Source organism: Carettochelys insculpta, chromosome 20 (assembly GCF_033958435.1).
Source record: "Carettochelys insculpta isolate YL-2023 chromosome 20, ASM3395843v1, whole genome shotgun sequence".
Taxonomy (NCBI): Eukaryota; Metazoa; Chordata; order Testudines; family Carettochelyidae; genus Carettochelys; species Carettochelys insculpta.
Genome location: NC_134156.1, coordinates 5,104,974 through 5,126,403, shown reverse-complemented (window position 1 = coordinate 5,126,403; position 21,430 = coordinate 5,104,974). Strand labels below are relative to the sequence as shown.

At 44.4% G+C, this 21,430-nt stretch overlaps 1 protein-coding gene across 3 annotated transcripts; it reads left to right on the top strand.

Moving 5' to 3' along the window:
* Nucleotides 1–236: 236 nt before the first annotated feature.
* On the top strand, nt 237–20,199 carry HEXD (hexosaminidase D). Of its 3 annotated transcripts, none has more exons than XM_075014508.1 (13): nt 237–422; nt 2,704–2,848; nt 3,534–3,643; nt 4,826–4,913; nt 5,722–5,886; nt 7,145–7,328; nt 9,022–9,093; nt 10,687–10,882; nt 12,727–12,809; nt 14,239–14,317; nt 14,397–14,498; nt 15,512–15,601; nt 16,628–20,199. In XM_075014508.1, the coding sequence occupies exons 2-13, from the start codon at nt 2,765–2,767 to the stop codon at nt 16,794–16,796; spliced, it is 1,422 nt and encodes a 473-aa protein (XP_074870609.1). In that variant the 5' UTR covers nt 237–422; nt 2,704–2,764; the 3' UTR covers nt 16,797–20,199. The 3 variants fall into 3 exon arrangements, with proteins under 3 accessions (XP_074870609.1, XP_074870608.1, XP_074870610.1); XM_075014507.1 differs by having other exon boundaries at nt 415–493; XM_075014509.1 differs by lacking the exon at nt 237–422 and adding an exon at nt 872–894.
* The last annotated feature ends 1,231 nt before the right edge of the window (nt 20,200–21,430 follow it).

The window sequence follows — 21,430 nt, the reverse complement described above, 5'->3', positions numbered from 1 at the left end:
GGAGAGCGGAGCGATGCGCTCCAGCAGCGGCTGCAGCGGCTGGAGAACAGGGCAGAGCAATCCATCCTAGAGACGGGCAAGCGATTCAGACAAGAGCACTCCGCGGCGGAGTGATCGAGTAGGCAGGAAAATGGAGAAGACAAGAGCAATCCATGCCAGAGCGATGACCAAAACGTACCTAAACGAGCTATCCGAGAACGACGGACCAGGAGATGACTATGGGTCCCTAGACAGACCAACGCAATGTGTATCAGAGTGATCGAGCATGGACCAAGGTAGAGGTGGGACAGTCTGTGAACGGACAGGCAAGAGTAATCCATGTCAGATTGCGAGCCGATCCTATTGGAAAGCAGCTATGGAAAAGTCCAAAGAAATCGATTTACCGAGCGCAGACCGGCGGGGGAACTACTGGCAGCGCAGACGTGAGCAATCCATGCCAGAAACCGGAGCACCGCAGTTGTCCGTCCGCTCAGGCTCTGAGGGGGGGCGGCAGGTGCTTTAACCCGCGTGGTGCCGGGCCCAGCTGGGTGCCGCCGGCTGTACGGGCTGCAACCCGCCGCGTCGGCTTTGGAAGGGAAGAGGGGGCCGGGCCACGCCACCTCGGGCTTTGTGTGCAGCGAGGGGAGAGGGGGCTGCAGCCGCCCCCCATTGTGTGCGGGGGGGGGGGAGAGGGGGCTGCAACCGCCCCCCATTGTGTGCGGGGGGGGGAGAGGGGGCTGCAACCGCCCCCCATTGTGTGCGGGGGGGGGCACTGCAGCTGCCTCACGCGTTTAATTGGTTAAAGGTGGGCTCACCTCACCAGGTGCCCTCCCCCACTGGGGGCACTGCGGCGGCTGCTTTGCACCACTGCGGCGGCCCTAGAGGACTGAAGCAATCCCCTGCGGGTGGGAGTGTGTGAGTGTCTTGTCCATTCTCCTGGTGCGCACGAGGGGACCTTGCAACTGCCCTGCCCACCACACTGCGGGGGAGGGGAACGGTTGTAGCTGATTTAGCCACCCCATTGTGTGCACGGGGGGAGACTACAACCTTCCCAACCACCCATGCATATACAGGGATTGCTACAACTGCTCTGTCTATCCCCAGTGTGGGGCGTAGGGGCTGCAACTGCCCCAGCTACCCCCATTGTTCCGACAAAGCGGGCCATTGCCCACAAAAGCTGATGCTCCAAAACATGTTTTAGTCTATAAGGTGCCACTGGACTTCTTGTTGTTTTGAAGATACAGACTAACAGGGCTACTCCTCTGAAATTTACAAAGGGGCTGGAGGTTGTAGCTAGCCTTGCCCTACAGCTTGCCAGTGCTGGTGATACTGGGTTCAAGAGTCTGGTGAGCACTGCCTGGCCAGTGCATCATTGCCAGGGACAGTGGCTTTGCAGGGCAAGTCTTTTTGTAGTCACCCTCAGGACCCCACTCTGTTATCCTCACTCAGCTCACTGCTCTCTGGGTCGGGGCAGTCATGTGGCCTTGCAGATGACAAATCTATCAGGGCTGCAGGAGTTAGGGAAGGTGTGTGGCATAAAAAGGTAGTATTCACTATGGTTAATCTAATAACCTGTGCTCATGCCAATATCTAGATTCTCACTTGCGACAGATAGGTAGCCTGGAACCAGCATTTCTTGTAAGCTGAGTGTTTGGGCGGTATCCCAGCACAGAGTCAAATGTTGCCCAGCTGTGGTGAGCAACCTGTGGCCCACAAACCCCCTGGATGTCCTCCTCCATGTGCCTCTTGTGTATTGGGGCACCAGAGCCCCACACTTCCTACTGTTCCCCTTTCCTTCCCCATTTCCAGAGCAGGAATGCCACAAATCAACTGTTTATAGCATTCCAACTCTGGGGGAAGGGGCTGGAGTGGGGACAAAGAGCACACCACATGAATTGCTTACTCCAAAAGTCCTGGAAGAGAGTGGGGAAAAGCAGGTAAGTGTGGGGCTCTGGTCCTCCAGTGTGTGAGAGGCACATGGGAAAAGAGGGTATATGTGGGGGGACACAGGGGAACCCCAATGGGCTGCAGGCTGCTGTGGCCCATTGAGGTGAAGGAGGGCCACTCATGGCCCACCCACTATTTGTGGTTGCCCATCCTTGACCTACAGCCAGCGGCATGTGTTTCTGCTGGTGTTGCATATATTACATGCCTCATGGCATATTACACAATTTGTTCCACACATGGATGAAAAACAGTAGAGGAAACCCTTGCTGGAACAGGACATGTTTTAGCTGCATCTTCTGTTCACTTACAACATGGAACCAGTCCTCTGCCACTGAGTGTTTGACTTTGAACAATCAATATTACCTTTCCAAATTTCTCCATCCATAGCACAGAATAACTCTTTTCTGCCTCCTCACAAAGGAGCAGAGATGTTCAGTGGTTGCCTGTAAATCACATTTGGGTCTTTGGATAAAAGGTGCCACAGATGTGTAAAATGCACCCCTCTCTGTCCATTCGAGAATTAGTTCTGCCTGCACATGTGCCAGTTTCATGGAGTTTATGTAGCTGGGAATAGAACTGGGCCTGTGATCTGTGTTTCAGCATCAATGGTTTAGATTGTGTGTTAGTACAGTAAAAGTGCATCTCTTCCGTGGTTAAGAAAATTAGCCTAAATGTGACTTACACGAGACTTCTGTATTTAAGATCCACATTTAATCAGGGGTTGCGGGGCGGGGGGTGGGGAATACTCCAAGTAATAACTTTGCTGCTCTCTTCTAGGTAAAATATTTGTTTGTTTCTGAAGACAGTTACCATGCTAAGAAGATAGAAGGGTGAAAAAATGATGGGTTCCTCACCATTTGGGCTGCACTTAGTGCACTTGGATCTCAAGGGTGCACCACCAAAGGTCTCCTACCTGGCTGAGGTAACACATCTGTTGCATGCAGATCAGGTTGTTGAATCAACTCCAAAATGGTTTCAGTCCTTAGCTGGAAGTCACACTGGGAGTGTAATGCAAGGGAGAAGATAGTGATTCAGATGGCTTTGACTGGGGAGAACAGAACATTTGGTTTATCCATTGGCCAGAGTATCTCAGGATATGTTAAGACACTTCCTGTAAAGTGCAGGAACCTCAGTCCTTTCCTAGAATGCAATAATGATTTAGGATTTCCACTTGTTGCAGATTAAGCTGTCATTTCTGCCTCCTCTACCAATGCTGAATTCACCATGTACAATAAATATCATAGTTTGCAGCTGCATGACGAATTCAGAGTCTGGTTAAGGAAATCCTTAAGCAGAGTCCTCTGTCCAAGAGAAGCATTTGATTGTGATTGTTTCCATTCATATTCCAGCCAGCCAGCTCTAAGCTTTTTGATATCTTGGCTCCTGATTTCATGTGAATTAAATATTCTACATAGGTGCCAGACAGACTGCCAAAGAAATGTTAAGATGCCTCCTCTCATCCTGCTGCTGCTGTGAGCTTCAGAGTTATGTGCACTAAGACTCTGTGAGACATGCGCTAATCAGTAATCAAGCTTGTTTGCTGTGAACATGGAATTCCTTATTACCAGCCAGGCACAAATCTACAGTGTTTTTTTTTTCTCTTGCAGATCTTTCCTATATTCCATACCCTTGGTGCCAATGGTCTTCTCATTGAGTATGAGGACATGTTTCCTTATGAGGGAGAGCTGAAGCCAATCAGAGCAGAGCATGCTTACAGGTACTGCAGTCAAATGGATCTTGCAAGGGTTATTAGGTGGCCTTCTCATACTGTCAGGGAAGAAGTTATGGCCTAAGTCCTGGTTTCTGCCTTTTGGACTGACCATGTGGAGCAGCTGTAGAAGCTCCTGGGGGTGGGCAAGAAGTATCACATGCCATTCTTAAGAGTCCAGTGGAATCATTGATGAAGCCGCTACTGATGGCTTCACAAGGGAGTGTCATACTGTGGTTGCATGGAGGGGTGGTAGCTGCAGGATGGGGCACAGAAGGTGTAGTAGGTGGCATGAGGATAGTGAAAATGCATTGTGAAGGGGATGAAGACATGCAAGCGAACCTCTCCTCAGCCCTGGAGCAGGGAGGAATGGAGTGGAACAGGTCCTGATGGCAACTGTGTATTTGTTGTTTCCCATTTGTATCTATCAGGAATGCAATTTGTAAAAGGGGCTAATGATATTTACCACCTGCCTTGTGGTAGTATTGCTGAATTACTGTAATGTCTATACCAGGCATCTCCAACCTGTGGCCCTGGACAGCTAGTAATGCGGCCCCACAAGATTGTAAACTTTTAACATTATTATGTGATTTATATACATTAACTATATTATATATTTTGTACGCGGCCCAAGACTATCTTCACTCAATGTGGCCCAGGCAAGCCAAAAGTTTGGATACCCATGGTCTATACAATACTCTGGGGTGTGAGTACAGAACTATATCTGAGTGCAAAATACTTGTACTGGATGGATAGCACAGCATAGTATGAAGCAGTTACCAAAGACGCCAGCTTTTAGAATAGAAATAAAAGCAAGATCCTGACAACACACGGTCACTAAGGATCCCAGGATAATTTTTACAGGTAGAGGTATTATTGGCCCTAATATCCAGGCCAAATGACAAGCTAGGTGTTTCTGTTCTACTCCATAAATAATCCTGCATTTCCAGTCAGGTAAGGTGAGTGCTTCCTTTCCAGCTGTGTTAGTGTTGCTGGGTCAACAGCTGTGATTTCTGTCTATATGTTGAACTGCAGTTTGTGAAGAGCTTTGGGATTAAAGGTTCCTTATGCATATTAGAGCATTGTGCTTCTGCAACTGACAAGCAGCTGGCTTTGGTTAACTTTAAATGCTCTCTTCAGGGAGCCAAGTCTGTGCACTCTCCCTCACTTTCTTTCTCTATCTTTTCCTAGCACTTCAGAGATTAAAGAGATCTTAAATCTGGCAAAATTGCACGAGTTAGAAGTTATCCCTCTAGTGCAGACGTTTGGACACATGGAAGTAAGCACATTTCTGCTCTTGGAGAATCTTGCATAGGATGGGAAGTTCTGTGCAGCAGGGAATAGCGATGAGTCATTGACATTTCTAGTGTTTAGCATTTGGGAGATAATATGATTGAGCTTTTAAGAGCACCTTCCATCCAACAATCCCAGCAGACCCCAGTGACACTAATGAATTCATCTTTTCAGCCCCTCTGGTGAGACAGGGAGTTGCCTTTTCCCCAGCTTCCATGTGGGAAAAGTGAAGCACAGAGAAAGGAGATGACTGCACAGTGGACTAAGTGGCAATGCCAGAATTAGAACCGTGATCTCCTGCCTTCCATCCCCAGGCTTTAGCAACAAGATGATTCTTCTTCCCCTAATAAATAAGCTGACAGAATTCCATCCCAGCCCCAACCAACCTCCCATACCGTGTGCCTTGCCTCTTCCCTCCCTGCTGTAGGTTTCAGACACCCCAGCACAGCCCATGCAACTGTAATGTCCTGAGTTATCCATGTGACCCCCATGTACATGTTGAAAACCACAGTGAGGTGAAGAAGGGTGGAATGCACAGCTCCCTGTGATCTAGGAGAACAGTGGTATCTGGGCTAAGGTGCTCTGGAGGGTGGAAAAAACAGAATGTGTCCTGCCTCTGATGTGCTTGTCTTTGGCTAGTCCTCTGCCTCTGTCATTTTGCTATGCACAGCAGTGTTTCCTGAATTGTAACAGCAGAGTCCATTGGACCCCAAAGTGACATGAGACATTATTACGGTTACCTCCGTCTTGCAGTCATCCTCTGGTTACATCCAGACATCTCCTCTCTCCTGCAGTTTGTCCTAAAACACCAGGAGTTTTCTCATCTCCGGGAGGTGGAAATGTTTCCAAATGCCCTCAACCCCCACAAAGAGGAATCCCTGCGGCTGGTCAGTGCAATGATTGACCAGGTTGTGGCGCTGCATGATGGCTTACGATGGTTTCACATAGGCTCCGATGAGGTATGATTCTCCCTAATGAACCAGTTCTCTCAGGTGCTGAGGAGCAAATCTGGGGTTCACTTAGAAATCTTTGGGTGGCTGGATGGACCAGAAACTCCCTGACTTTAGTGATGGATGCTGAGGACACGTCTGAGGGGAATTCCATTTTCAGGCAAGGGAACGGGCAGAATCCCACTTCTGAGAAGCTAAATCTACAAGTCATTTTTAGTATCCCTCAGGAAGCAGATTCTTTTTAATAGGTTGATCAGAAGTTACGTATTAGCTCCACAATGGTGCTTCTGACTGAGCACTTGGATAGAGTAAGACTGGTGTCTCTAGTCTCTGGAAATGGAGCTAGAAATGGCTGATCTCTTGAGGATTCCCTTTTCTATTCACTCCTTCTGAGGCATCTGGCATTGGCCACTGTTGGAAGACAGTATACTGGGCTAGACGGACTTTTGGTCTGACCCATATGGCTATTTTTATGTACTTATGTTCTGTCTGTGATGAGCTGGCTGGAGAGCCACTAGGTAATGCTACAGGCAATAGGATAGTAGATATACAAAGCCACCATAAGGCAGAGAACACAACCCACAGGAACCCTAACCCTACCTCAAACTAAGCTAATCATAGGAACCCTAATCTTAGGCCAGGAATTCCTACCCATTGCTCCAAGTATCCCACCCGTAGGAACCCTCGTCCTAACGTACTGAATCGGACCCTCATTCCCACAGATGTGATTGCTCTTAGTCTTAAGTAAGCTCATAGGTTCCTTGAGGAGTTGTACCTCAGGATTCTCCCCATGCTATCCAGGAGGTGGTCACTCTAATTTGCAGTGTCACTGAAAATGTTTGCTTAAAGTAGTTTAATTCATTAGGATATTTAACACCTTTTTTTGTGCAGACTTTCAGCCTTCATAATACACAGGTCTCCACAACCTGTAGAGGGTTTCCTGGGCTCTTGGAGCCTCACATAAAAGCTACTGAAGGTGGTGTGCTACCCACTAGCTTTGAGAGAGGATTTAAACTGAATCATATGTGAACTTTTTACCAGTGTGTGTGGCTACTCTGTACTTGTTGCCTACTACATGCTGTTTCATGGAGACTTTTTGAGAAACTCTGGACTCATCTTTATTTTGGCAAATGGAATCCCTCCCTCCCTACCCCTTTCTCCTCACTCTGATAAGCCAAAAGGAGAATAATAGGCGAGAGGGACTCGGGAGGAGACATATTAAAAGAGCCTCTACAGTAAAACAGGGTCTTTTGCTTGGTGCTCCCAGGTCTACTATCTTGGTGAAGGGGAAGAGTCAAAGCAATGGCTGCAGAAAGAAGAGCACAGCCCAGAGAATCTGTGTCTATTGCACATGAAAGCTGTCGCAAGTTGCGTGGTCTCATCTCATCCGGCTGTGAAGCCCATTGTATGGGATGATATGCTCAGGGGGATAAGCGAGGAAATGCTGACAGGTATATGAGCTTGGCAGGACACCTGTCATAACTTCACAGCGTAACACATTGCAGATACTCTTGTTTGACACAGACCTTACTGGGCAGCTTCTCAGTTGGTCATGAGAATTAGGAAGAGGTGAGAAATGATTTCACAAAGAACTAAGGAGAGGAGAGGTATTTCCCAGTGGCTAGAGCCCTAGCCTAGGACTCAGGAACCCAAGTGTCAATTCCCTTCTTCGCTGCAAATTTACTAAGTGACCATGGGCAAGTCAGATAGCCTTTCTGTGATCACTTCCCCTCTGCAAAATGGGGATAATAGCACTGTCCTACCTCCCAGGCCAGTCCTGAAGAAGAAAGCCTTAGACAGTGAATGCTCAGATATGGTGATAGCAGGGGCCATATAAGTACTTACCAGAAGGCAGTGTTCAATATGTGGGTCTTTGTCTTCTCCCTCTGACCGTTTACAAAAATCCTGTGGAGCTTTACATAAAGACAGAAGTTTGAATCAGTGTCCTTAGCTGAAATTACCCGCCATGTCGGAGCAGGATTTGTGCAACAGGCAGTAGTTGCTTTCCATTGAAGGGCTTGCATGCCAGTGGTGCAAACTCAGCAGCTATGTCTATACTAGCAATCCCCTTTCAAAAGGGGGATGCTAAGGAGTCACTTTGGGATATGCTAATGAAGCTCTGCAATGAATATGCAGCACCTCATTAGCATAATGGCAGCAGTGGCACTTTGAAAGTGCTGCTTTCAATTGTATGCAGCTCATCTACATGGGGTCCTTTTCTAAAGGACCCCACACACTTCGAAATCCACTTATTCCCATGGACAGCAGTGGGCCCTGTGGAAGCCCCAGGAAGCATGGGACCAGAGCCACAACCCAGCAGCTGCCCTGTGGGCAACACAGAGTTGGTGCTGAGGCCGCAGGACCAGAGCTGGAGCAGAAGGCCCACAGCAGCCCTAGAGTGGCAACACAGGGCCAGAGCTGCAGTAGCAGCACAGAGTTGGGGTTGGAGCAGGAACCCTGCAGCAGTCCCGAGGCGGGAGGAGCACACGGGGTGGGGAACACAGGGATGGAGCTGGAGAACCCAGCAGCCTTGGGGAACATGGGGCTTCAGCAGCCCACCATGGCACAGGGACAGGGCTTGAGGGTCAGTAACAAAAAACCTCCCTGGTCCAGCAAATTCTCTTGTTCAGGATCAGTCAGGTCCTGACCAAGCAGGACCAGGGAAGTGCAACCTGTACTGCTTATCTCTGCAAAACATATGCAGCTCTGAGGTGTGAATATTCCCCCACCTAAGCACCGTAAGTTACACCAACATAAGCATTTAACACAGCTCTGTGTCAGTGGGAGAGTTTGTTCCGCCAACAAAGCTTATGCCACTTGCAGAGGTGGCTCTCTCCCATCAGCATAAAGCATCTCCAGTCACAGCTGTACCAATACCACTGTGCAACTGCAGCGCTGCACATGCAGACATGACTTTAGTCTGGACAGCAAATGGGTGTCCATCTTATGCAGGGTGCAGCCAGGAGGGACTTGTGCTCTGGATCTGCTTGTGCTTGTGTATGCTCTGTAGGTAGAGAACACCTGCATCCCAGGCTGACAAACCCATCCTGTGATATTTCATGCAGGGCTGATTACTGCACTATTAACACAAGCAGTTCTTACTGACCATTTTGCATCATTTGAAACAAATTCTGCTCTTTCTAGAGTCTGGGGTAGCTCAGCTGATGGAGCCAATGATTTGGGACTACTCACCGGATCTCAACGAGGAGGGCAAAGGTTTGTACTGGTGGGTCTGAACTTCTCAGAGCGTGCAATGTCCTTGGTTAAATCTTAAAATTGGACAGTTTCCAATTCTTCTATGACATGGTCCCCATGAGACATAAGAATCTTTTGTGGTAATGTAAAAATCTTCTCCCACTAACTACTATTAACCCATCTCTGTAAGTGATTGAGACAACTACACAGATCTTGCTAAAATCTGTGCATGCTGATTTACTGCTACTGGGAAGGTATCAGAGAGGTAGCCATGTTAGTCTGTATCTTCAAGAACAACAAGAAGTCCTGTGGCACCTTATAGACTAGCAGATATTTTGGAACATAATCTTTTGTGGGCAAAGACCCGCTTCATCAAATATCTGTTAGTCTATAAGGTGCCACAGGACTTCTTGTTGCTTCTGGGAAAGTTTTCAAGGGGAGTATGGTCTCTTTCTATCAGAATGTATGGAAGGATAATCCCAGCCTATCCTTCTCTTAAACTGCAAGTATATCATGGCTTTAAAATCAACTTGCATTTGTGATCAGAATCTCTTATTGTGCACTGTCAAAAGCAGGTTGTAAGGAAACATCTTTGCTTTGACTACCCAGCATTGCACCTATTCCATCTAACTTTATTTTTACTGGCCTGGGCATTCAACATAGTCAATAAAGGGTGTCATTTTAAAAAGTCCTTAGCATTGGCTTAACTCTGCTTCTGTTGTCAGTTACTGAGCATTCTTCTTCAGTGGATTCAGTTAGGCCAATACTGAGCACTTCTGAAAATTCCACCCTAAGGGGCTCATACAAATTCCCTGGAAGTCAGAGAAAAAGCCTTAAAGATTGTTGTATTCAAATGCTTAGGGTGTTTCTGTACAAATGCTACAGTGGCACCACTGCAGCTGTGCTAATGTAGTGTCGAAAAACATTGATTGCTGTAGTAAATCTACCACCTTGCAAGGTGGCAGCTAGATTGATGGAATAATTCTTCCATTGCCCTAAGCTGCATCTACATTTTTACAGCCCTGAGAAGTGTAGCTTAATTAATCTGTGTTTTAGATGTAGACTAGAACTTAGTTACTGTAGCACCTAAGAGTTGTTTTAGGAGACTTAAGTTTCATCTGTAAGGTGCGAGGTGTTTGCATTCATTGGATCTGATTTTATTCTGACACAATATAAATATTTGGGCAGGAAACTTCTGATTTACATGAGAGTGAAAGAAGAAATTGGCTTTGTGTGGACTCTGTTATAACAGTAATGGGGTATTCCAGAGGCCTAATTCTGCAGCCCTTACTCAAATGAATAGCATCTGGCCATATAATGAGTCCTGTTGAAGCCAAGACTACTCACGAGTGAGCTTTGCAGAATCAGATCTTGAATGAAGTATTTTAAGAATATGGGCCTGATCTTGTAGACCACAAGAATCTCACAAAAAGCTGGCAGGGTAGCCTCTGATGAACAAATGGACTGTGTGCTTCAATAAATGTGAAGCTGCTTCTGGCCCCCTCTAGCTCAAACTTGTAACTGTTTATCTTTTGCACAGGAGTTTAGAATCCAGAATTCCTCTGAACAGGAGTAAATGCAGCTAAAACTAAGCGCCTTGGTCTTATATTTCAGTGCTGCTCATTGAAAAGTACCGCAAGTGTGGCATCTCCAAGCTGTGGTTTGCTAGTGCCTTTAAAGGAGCCACTGGGGTGAATCAATCTCTAACCCTGATTGGACACCACCTAAAAAACCATCTCCAGTGGCTGAAGGTGGCAAACAGCACTCCTGCTGATATGCTCCAAGGCATTGCCCTAACTGGCTGGCAAAGGTAAGGGTCGTTCTTCAAGCACTTCCACAGAACGTGTGCAAACAAATTCCCACCAAACAGTATCAAAATAGTCATCAAGGGCCCAGGTTCCATAGAGGACAGAGTGCCATAGGGAATATTGGAATAGTACAGTGTCTCCAGTTGCTCACTTACAGCTCCTTCCTAAGTAACTGAGTATTGTTGATGGGTCTCTAAAGATTCCTTCTGATCCACAGGCCCAAGAGAATTAAGGCCAGGGAGCATGGAAGGAAAAAGCTGAAGGTTGTTCAAGCCTAAATCCAAATAGTGACTAATACTTGCTACACCTGAGAGTAAAAAAAACCTCAGTTATCTTAACTACATTGTTACCCACTGGATTTGTGTTTTGTATCACACCAAGTTAATCAGTAGAAATGTTTCTTGTTGAAGACATCTCCAGTAGTTGGGTCATTAGGCAAACTGCAAGTTGGAGTTTCATCCTTTTTAAATGCTGTTTTGTACCACCCTAAACTGGGTTTTATTTCACTCTTCTTTTGTGATTGGAGCAGGAGGGGGGCTTTCAATACAAATTTATTACAGATTTTCTGCAGATGCATGGTGGCCACTTTACTCAGTCTGTGCTAGTATTTAACATTGATAGGACAAATCTACATAACCAAATGGTATGCAGACAACGATTATTTAAATAGGCCATTCTATAGAATGCTCTTGAAATTGTTTGCATGCTAACTCTGAGAGCACAAGTTGTTTTCTGTTTTTGTTTTATCATTCACAGGACAAAAATATGAACATAGCTCTATCTCCCAGTCCAGTTCAATCCTTGGAAATGGGAGCTACACCATAGAAATATGGCCAGACACTTAAAATATCATCTTCCTGTGCTGCTGTAGTTAATACCCAAGGCCAGGAAAGTAGTAGTTAGAAGAATAAACTACTGAATGATGGTTTCAGAGATACAAATTTACATGAGGAAATTGTTGTAAATATACGGAGGAGAAAAGGTTTTCCTGGGACACAGATGTGATCTAAGCTAAGGCCAGACATCCTGAATTCTAATTCAGGTCATGTCAACACCGAAACTTTATTGCACTTCAGCTTTCTCACTCAGGGGTGTGAAACCCACCCTCACCCTGAGTGCAGCAAGCTACAGAGCTGTAAAGCACCAGTGAAAAGGGCTCCCAGTGCTGGGAGTTGCACCCCTGATTTAGGGGGTTTCCATAGAGCACTGTGAGAATTCTCTCCCAGCATAGCTTCAATGTTTTAAGTGTAGATTTAGCTTTAGGCTTTGACCTACCAGATTAGCTTTGGGAAATTACTTAATTTGTTTCTCAAGGTTTATCTAAACTGTTTGTTTCTTTTTCTTTCCTGCACAGAAGAAAAAAAAATTCCAGATAGGGATTTTTCCCTCAAAATAATTACTCCACTTCTGACTTTTGCCAGCTCTTCACCCTTTCAAGGTCAAAAAGGAACATGTGTGCACATGCGCATGTATGAGAGAGAGAGAACGAACACAGCTATTATTAGCTCATGGGAAGGTTCTTATTGCAATGGTGTGGCTGTAAATGAGAACGCTCCATTTCCAAGTGCTGTGGCTGTGTAAATGCAGTTTTCCAACATTACTTATTTAGACATTAGAACATCAAAATAAGTAACAGTGGGAAAAAAACCTGCAGTGTATATATAGCTTCAGTCTCCTCATTAGTAAAAGAGGAATTATGCCTTGGAGGAGGAGTTAGGATGGGCTCAGAGATGGATTAATGTGCGTATCACACTTTGAGACTGTTGGGTGAAATACTAACAGGCTGCACTGTTGTAACACCTATTTACAGCAAAGCACTGAATGATTGGACACTTATTTATTTCAGGTACGACCACTTCTCTGTCTTATGTGAGCTTCTCCCAGTGGGAATTCCATCGCTAGCTGTCTCTCTACAGACGCTTCAGAATGGTACACACGGCCTATATGATCTGTCAGAACTAATATCTATTCCAAAAACTAGTTAACTGTGACTAAAGTTTTGTAAGATCAAATAACCTCATAAATTTAACCATGAAAATTAATCATGAAAATTGTTAAGATTATAAATAATTTGTTTCCAATCTAATTTTATTCTTGTTAGGCAGACAGGAATGACACTGTAATAGTAGCTGCTGTAGTTCCCACCCCTTGTGTGGTTCAATGCATTTAATAAAGACCCTTACTATACTAATATTTTTGTGTTTTTGATTAGCACATAACTAGCCTCTGATTTCCTTTCTCAACCGTAATCATTTTTAGCATTAGAAGCTATGCATCACTTTTGAAACAAATCTTAAATTGATTTTTGAATCACTGCTCATGCAGAAATGAGGTTAGTTACACAGACTGTTTCGCTTTACAGCTTTGTCTGTACCCACTCATTGTTCTGCCTAAACTGTACCAATGTGACAAAGGAGTACAGACACACTAATAAGGATGCAGCAAAACCAGCATATAGATGCTTATGGGAAGGGGCATAAGCTATACCTGCAGAAGGTATTTAACTGCATCCACACTAGCACTTTAATCAGTATAACCATTTCAGAAAAAGAGCCCTAACCTAAATAGTTATACTGGAACAAAATCTGCGAGTAGACAAGGCCTCAACCTGCAGAATTAGTTCAAGGGCCAATTCTGTCTTCTGCATTTCTTCTTTTGGGAAACATGGTGGATGGGAAAAGCAATCTACTGAAACTTTTCTTTAAAAGTTATGATTTTAAAGTACTGAGAATGAAATGTAGTGTGAAGAAATGCAGCGTGAAGAAATGCTTCAAGGCAGACAGGCCTGCAGTGCCAGTAGTAATTACTCAAAGAAGAATTAATGCACCGTACTGAACTCTGTAGGAGGGATTTATATAAGTATTGGTTGAACCTCTCTAATCTGGAACTCTCTTGTCCATCAACATCCGTAATCTGGCACGATTTTAGTTAGGCGGACAACCATTTTGGGTGCAACCAAGTTTCCCGTGGTCCTGTAAAATTTGTTTACCATCACCAGTCCTTGCTGTCATTGTTCTGTGCTGTTATTTATCTGTAATTTACCCCTAAATGTCTAAGAGCCCAGCAAACAGCAGAAGTGTCGGTAAAAGGTTGGACAATATCGACCCCCTGTGATCTGGCAAATTCTCTTGTTCAGCCCTGGTCAGGTCCTGAAGGTGCTGGATGAGAGATTCAGCCTGTACTTAGTTTTGGCCTACCCTTGCTTTTGTTAATTGTATAGAAGTTTTACCATTGACTTCAGAGGAAGCACAGTTAACATCTCTCCTTACTTGTATCGTAGCCATTTGTGTCCCCCTTTTGCCATTCAAGGCTTCATTTTTCTTCTCCTTTCTTCTTACTTTGGCTGTTCTTTGTCCAGGGGGCTATTCTGAAAAGGTTAAAGAAAATGTGGAGAAACAGCTGGGGCTCTCCAGTCTGGAAATTGACACTTTCGAAAGGTAAAGCCCCACTTGATGGATTCAAATGCTGCTTGTGTTGTGGTGAAATTTTGTAGACTGACATCTTTTCTTTGGACAGTGAAGGTTCAGGGACATTTCCAGGGAGTGACATCTTCAAACTTGTGACTCAGGTCTGCTTTTACTTGAAGCCCTCTGTGGATGAACTTCTTGAAAGAAACAGGTAATTTAAAACAAAACAAAATTTGATTGACCCCTAATGCACATCAATGGCACAATAAAATTTAAACTGATATTTCTAAGGTGTCTAATGCTCTTAGTTGTGGAGCTAGTTAGTGGCTAAGGCATTACATGACCCATTGCTCTGAAACTGCGTGATATCAGCATAGAGTAACATTTATACCTGGATTAAGCAGATTGCCCAAATATTTGCCTAAATCCAGCCTTGTTTATCACAGCACGTTTAAAGTCTTTGCTGAATCCGAATCTTACCACCTCTTACAGTAGAACATAATATCTGAAAGTTGTAGTGAGAAAAAGTTTAGTGTTTAAGTTTTATAAGGCGGAAAACATTTTGGCCGTGTCTACACTAGCCCAAATCTTCAAAAGGGCCATGCAAATGGCCATTTCGAAGATTACTAATGAGGTGCTGAAATGAGCATGCCACCAGCCGCGGCACTTCGAAATTGCCGCAGCTCGCTGCCACGTGGCTCGTCCAGATAGGGCTCCTTTATAACAGGACCCCGCCAACTTCAAAATCCCCTTATTCCATAAGAATCCCCTTATTCCATAATTACTCAAAGAAGAATTAATCCACGGTAAGAATAAGCGGATTTCGAAGTTGGCGGAGTCCTTTCGAAAAGGAGCCTTGTCTGGACGAGCCGCGTGGCAGCGAGCCGTGACAATTTCAGTGCCTTGTTAGTAATCTTCAAAATGGTCGTTTGCATGGCCATTTCGAAGATTTGGGCTAGTGTAGACATGGCCTGTGTCTTACGAAACAGACTGTCATTCTCAACCAAATTCAAAGGTGATATGTAAAATGGCATAAATTAGACTTTCTTACATTAATTTATACGCCATTAGAGCCATTCAACAACTGTGCAAGGAAGTCTACAATTGAACGAGGGAGAGTCCCACTTAAATCATTTCTTAGATCAACTCAGTCTGGCCTCTAGTCATCCATTCCCATCAATCACTGCTGTTTCAAGAAATATTCATACTGAGATGTATTTTCAGGTATATCACAGGTTGGTTCAGCCCCTTCCACAGAAAGAGGAGGCTCATTCATCCTATAATGGTACATCATTTTCAGCCAGAAGCACTAAGGTAATGCCACACTCCACTTTTAGGATACTGGAAATGAAGCTTATTTTAAAAGATTTTGTGAAAACTCGGTCTTGGTTTTAAGCCATTACAACTTTCCATAAATGGTGCCTGAACACCACCATTTGGAATAAGGCAACATTAAGCAACCTAGTTATGATACACTCGAACGAGAAGCATGTAGGCCTTTCCCATAAAGGTGTATATCCTGATCTGAGTTTGACTTGGAGTGGTTCCATGGAATCCAAGTACAGAATTATCCCACAAGAAGCTTTTGCTATGTCATAGAAATAAAACTAGCATATAGGGCTTTTCATCCACAAATCTAAATATCAGTCTCCCTATTTTATACATTGGGAAAACAAATACTCAGAAAGGAAGTGGCAGGATCTGGAATACAATCAGATACTCTGTCTCCCAGTCCACTGTCATAAGCAATTCACGGTCTTATTTAGTTAACCTTGGCAGAATAAACTGACTTAGTGTTCAAGCTTTTATTTTTTTTAAATTTTTTAATCTATTGCAATTTTCAGTTGTGGGAAATCATGAGGGGCGTGCAGAAAGTCAAACAATAATGATTTGGCAAACATTGAGATACCACTCACTAAAGAGGAAATTAAACTGAAAAACTGCTTTAATGACTTAACTCCCTATTAATTCAAGGTCAGGGTTCAAGTAAAAAAAGGCACAGTTACTCATAACCCTTTGCACCATTTTTAAAAAACACTAAATAAGAGAGCTGCGGGGACATTAATGCCCCCAAAATATAAGGTACAGTCCTGCAGCCTTAAATCCATTGCAGTCCTGTAAAAGATACCCCCTTTCCCACAGAAGTTTAAAGCACCAGCACAGCATGCTGGAATTCCATTTCTTCTCTCTGTAAAGGGTCACCTAATGATCTCATCTTGTTTCTTAATCATGACATAATTGCACATATAGTTGATTCATTTGGCATCCTTGTGAACAATAATCCTTGTGATTGCAGTGCAGCATGCTGTTTGTTCACTTCTTCATTTGGTTTGTGTTTAGTCTTCTAGCCAAGTGGAATGCTGTGATGCAGGAGCTGCAAACAGCCCTGGAGAAAGTTTTCTACATATGTACCATAGAAGAGTGGATGGAGGAGAATGTTCATCCCAGTCTACACAAACTGCAGGAGGTAGTGGATGACCTAGACAAAGCAATACAAGCCCAATCATAGATGCTCTCACAAGAGACCCTGGCTGGTGTAAATTCATGAGTATAGCCAGAACTCAAACCACCCATGGAACCAAGTGGACAGATTTTCACTGAATTGGAGTTGGGCTGTGTCCACAGCAAGGAATTTGCATTAGCACAGCTAGAATGTCAAAGATGTGGAGCTGTATCTTTACTGCCAACAAATGCTGAAACTCAGCTGCTGAAAATCACCTTCTGTAATGTATTTGACCAGACTTTTTTCCAGCATTTAACAATGAAAGCAAGAAAGGGCCCAAACTTGGCTGTGTTCTTAGTAAGTGAGAGTACAGGGAAATAAAAAAGTGCATCAAGACAGATCTTGAATTTTGAAAACTTTTCTTCTTTAGTTAAAAGTGACCTTAAAAAAATGTGACAAATTCTCGTCACTTATCAGCATGAGTTGAACGCCCCCCAAGAGTCTGCACACTTCTGCCTTGTTGTAGGATTTTATCCTCATCTTCCTTTATGTCCATCTGCTTCTTTCTCAAATGCAGTATTCCAGCCTATATGCTACAACAACATTATGACAACACTTCAGTCACTCCATGGCTCTAGTTAAGTCCTATTCATGATATTCTTAGTTTCTATTAAAAGTTCTATAGACAGGAACTTTAAAAAACAAAAAACCTATATGCAGCTTTGAAAAAGCTTAGATCTGGAACTGAAGGTCACAACTGGGGCTTTTTATAAAAAACATAAAATACAGATCTCAAGCTTTTTAGGAGACTAGGAGAAATGTGTCCTTGAGAGCTGTAGTGTCACAGCATGATGTATGATAGAATGAAAGCAGGAGTCAGCTGGCTTCAGTGGACTTACAGGACTTGAAACCAGAGGGGGAAAATGAATTTGTGCTACTATGCTGACCACTGCAATCTGGTTGTTAGAGGAAGTTTCTTAAAGTCTCACAACGTAGCAGAAAAGTGTCCAACTAACTTCAGACATCTTTCAGTTAAATTCATAATTATAAATCTGAGTTTTGTTGCATCTATTTGCAAAGTTACAAATTAGTTTATGGACAAGTTAATTGTTTCATATCTTTTGTAAACTAGTTAATAAGCATATAACTACTGGGGAGGGGGCACAAAATAAGTCAATGAAAATCAGATACCCCAAGTATGAATTTCCAATATATATTGAAAATACCTTTTCAAATGTTTGCTTCATTCGTTGCTTTCTTGAAACATCTAAATACAGAGTTTAAAGGACAAACATGGTACCAAACTGTAATATCTACTTGGAAATTAGTATAGATCTGAACTGGAGAGAGTCAGAGAGATAGCAAATGGGGAGAGAGACTGTGGAATGGGATTCACAAAAGTGAATTCACTAGGCAGCTCCTTCCCTAAGATAGCCAATGGGAGAGTCCAGCTTGGGCGGGGAGGAGGATGCTAAGCCCTATCCCTCTTGGAGACAGGGATGCTTAAGTGCTAGCTGCAGGGACACACATCCCTCTGCCTGGGATTCTCAGCTGTTTCCACAAAAGGAGACCCTCTGAATACTTAGCCCAGTGAGGAGAGAGCTACTCTGAATTTCAGTATCTCCTGTGTAAGCTGTCCACTGGGGATAAGTACTGTTGTTTCCTACACTACTCTCAATCTCCTTGCCTCAAACAGGTTGAGCCGTTGGTTCACTGTACACAATATGCCTTGCCCTGGACTTCTGGGGAGCAAAGGATGGGTTAGCCTCAGGATGTAACTGTCCTCCTTTTTTCCCTTTAAAATCACTGGGTTTTGTCCTTTAGCCCTCCATGTGATGCCACAAACCCAAGTTTAAGCTCTGCCAGATCCAGTGCAGGTCTTATCCACAATGGTGGACACTGAAGCTGTGTCAGAGACAGCACATCCTATTGAAGTGTAAGGCCTGTTCAGGGTTCAAAGCAAGTCCTAGAAAGAGACATTAGACTGAAGTTCATAGTACTCACTAGCTTCAGGAGGGTCCACTTACTACCGTCTATGTTGGCCTCAGTATTCCTGGCTTTTCCAGTGGCTATTGCCACTGCAGCAGCGCCTCTGGTGGTTAGGACACCTCTCAGCACCAAGATGCCCAGTGACCTCCCACCTGCACTCTGGCACCTCCAGACTTCTTTCTGTGGAGAACCTTTTCAGACTGTCAGGACCAGAATCTCCCCTGCTACAGCCCTTTGTGAAAACCCCTTCCTTGCCCCCAAACACCTGAAACAACAAAGTCCAGTTAGAGCCTCAGCCTTTGATACCAGCAACTATGTCTCCAATGGTCCCCCTCTCTGTCCTAGGAATTATACTACTACAGACTTTGAACTCTCAGCCTAAAGCTCTCTTTTGGCACTGTGCCATCAAATCCCATTGAGCCAGTATACAGAAGAGGATCTTCATCAGAAACCTTAGGTTAGGGAACGGCAAGATGTGGCCCAGGGGCTGGATCTAGCCCACCCAACCTTTTAATCCAGCTCACAGGCTGCTATAAGGCTGTGGAGCAGAGAGGGCTCATGGTGCTGTCCCTATCTCACAGCAAAATCTCTGAGCTCCCATTGACCAGTTTCACACACTGCCCTCACCCCCAGCAAAATCTCTCAGCTCCCATTGGCTGGAGGCAGGGGCAGTGTGCAAAACCAGCCATTGGGAGCTGAGAAATTTTGCTGGGGATGGGGCATTGGGTGAAGCCCTCACCCCCATGCCCACCCCAGTGTCTAGACCCACACTGAACCACTAGAGGGCTGGAGCTGCTGGCAGACAGGGAAGCCTGCCTGAAATGGCTGCTTGCTGGGAGCTCCTTGGGTAAGTGCCTTCCAGACCAAGACTGTGTGATGTTACTGGATTTTTAAATTAAACGTGAAAAACATTTCTGGAACTACTGTATTATGTTTGTACCCCATCTTGTGCTAAGTGGGCCAAGTGAGGCACCTAATGAAAGCAGGTGACTCCCTGAATCTGTTCATGCTACTTGTGTATCTGTGCCATGTTAGTATGTAAAGTTACAGATATTGGCTCTGTACCTGTATTAGAAATGCTTCAGTGCTGAGATTCACAGTGGAAGGCATGGCCTCCTCCCAGCCAGGAAGATGGGCTAAAACAGAGACACACTTCAAATACACACCTCAAGAATTTGAGATGTGTCATCTAGGATGCAACCATGGCAGAATGCCACAACAGGCTCAGGTGATCCTCCATTGCCTACATGAAGAAGAAAGGGTTTTTCACTCCATACCACAAGTCTTATAAAGATGACCACGGGAGTGGCCATCTTGTTCTTCAGTCCTTATGAACTAACCCTATGTGGAGTGGGGGCCCATCCCTCAGAGGATGTATTCTGAGACTCTCAAAACTGCAGCTTTTACCATCAGCTGTATCCTGCATCAGTAGCTTTAACTGATGTATGAAATTTACCACTTTAACAGTTTCTCTCTCTCTCACTCCCTTTTTCTTTTACTAATAAATCTTTAGATTCTAAAAGATGGGCATAGTGTGCTGTTTTGGGTGAGATCTAAGTGCAATATTGACCTGGGAATGTGACTGGAAGAATCTGTGTGGCTTTGGTAAAATAGGTGTCATAACCTAAGTAAGGAGGGTTACTGGTCTGGGCAGTAGGAGCAGCTGAACAATCTGTGGATTTGCTTGTGTAACTCCTGTCTGGCCAGAGGGGCATTTGTGGCTGGCTTGGTTCACCTTATTAAGAAGACCCCAGTTGAGGATGTAAGCAATTTGCCCAGAATTTGCACCTCAATTCCTTTCTATGCCCTGCATGCTTCACCCAGTCCAGAATCCTCTCCTGCATCTGTGTCCCCTCCTGGGCTCTGCACCAGGTCACAACTCCCTCCTTCATCCAAACTCCCTCTGAGATCCCCACAACCTATCCTGAATCCAAGTCCCTTACCCCAAGTTCCCCTTGTCTACTTACCAAAATCTTGGCACAGCCCTCATCAAAAATTATTGCTCATCCCTGCTTTATACTAAAAGTACCACATCAGGCTAAAGTTAATATTTTTAATTTTATACTTCCTGTTTGGTGCATTTCACAGTTTGAGTGCTGGGATATTCAGGCCTTAATGCCACTGTATCTCCTAAGTGAAAAAGGCAGATCATGATACAAACAAGTTTGTTATATTTACATTAGTGTGGCCCAACACATTCAATGTTGTTTCCTTCTCACTCCTGACAGTTTGCTATAGACACAACTGAAACAGTTTGAGCTTTAAGATGTAACATTCTGACCCAGGCAAAGGTAGCTTGTTCTAAATCATCTATATAAAAAACAAAACAAAAACAAAAAAACCCACAAATAATGATGTAATTTTACCACACTGGCAACAGATTGTAGAAAAGGAGAAAAACAATAATTTGGGGTAAGGTTTGGCCACAAAGCACTGACATATTTAGCTGTCCTGTCCGTCCTTCTCAACAAAAAGTATCAAATGCTACAACTATCTTATCTAGTACTCCAAAGACATTTAAACTAGGGAACATTAAGAATGTAAAAACAGACATACTGCGTCAGACCAAAGGTCCATCCAGCCCAGTATCCTGTCTGCTAACAGTGACCAATGCCAATTGCCCCAGAGGGAGTGAACCAAACAGGTACCAATCTCTCTCCTGCCATCCGTCTCCAGCCTCTGACAAACACAGGCTAGGGACACCATTCCTT

Excerpts from the sequence above, each read along its gene's own strand:
- HEXD (XM_075014508.1), top strand. The coding sequence starts at position 2,765 with ATGATGGGTTCCTCACCATTTGGGCTGCACTTAGTGCACTTGGATCTC. Across the intron at positions 4,914-5,721 it reads AGACGTTTGGACACATGGAA|TTTGTCCTAAAACACCAGGA; the intron begins GTAAGCACATTT and ends TCTCTCCTGCAG. Across the intron at positions 14,318-14,396 it reads GAAATTGACACTTTCGAAAG|TGAAGGTTCAGGGACATTTC; the intron begins GTAAAGCCCCAC and ends TTCTTTGGACAG.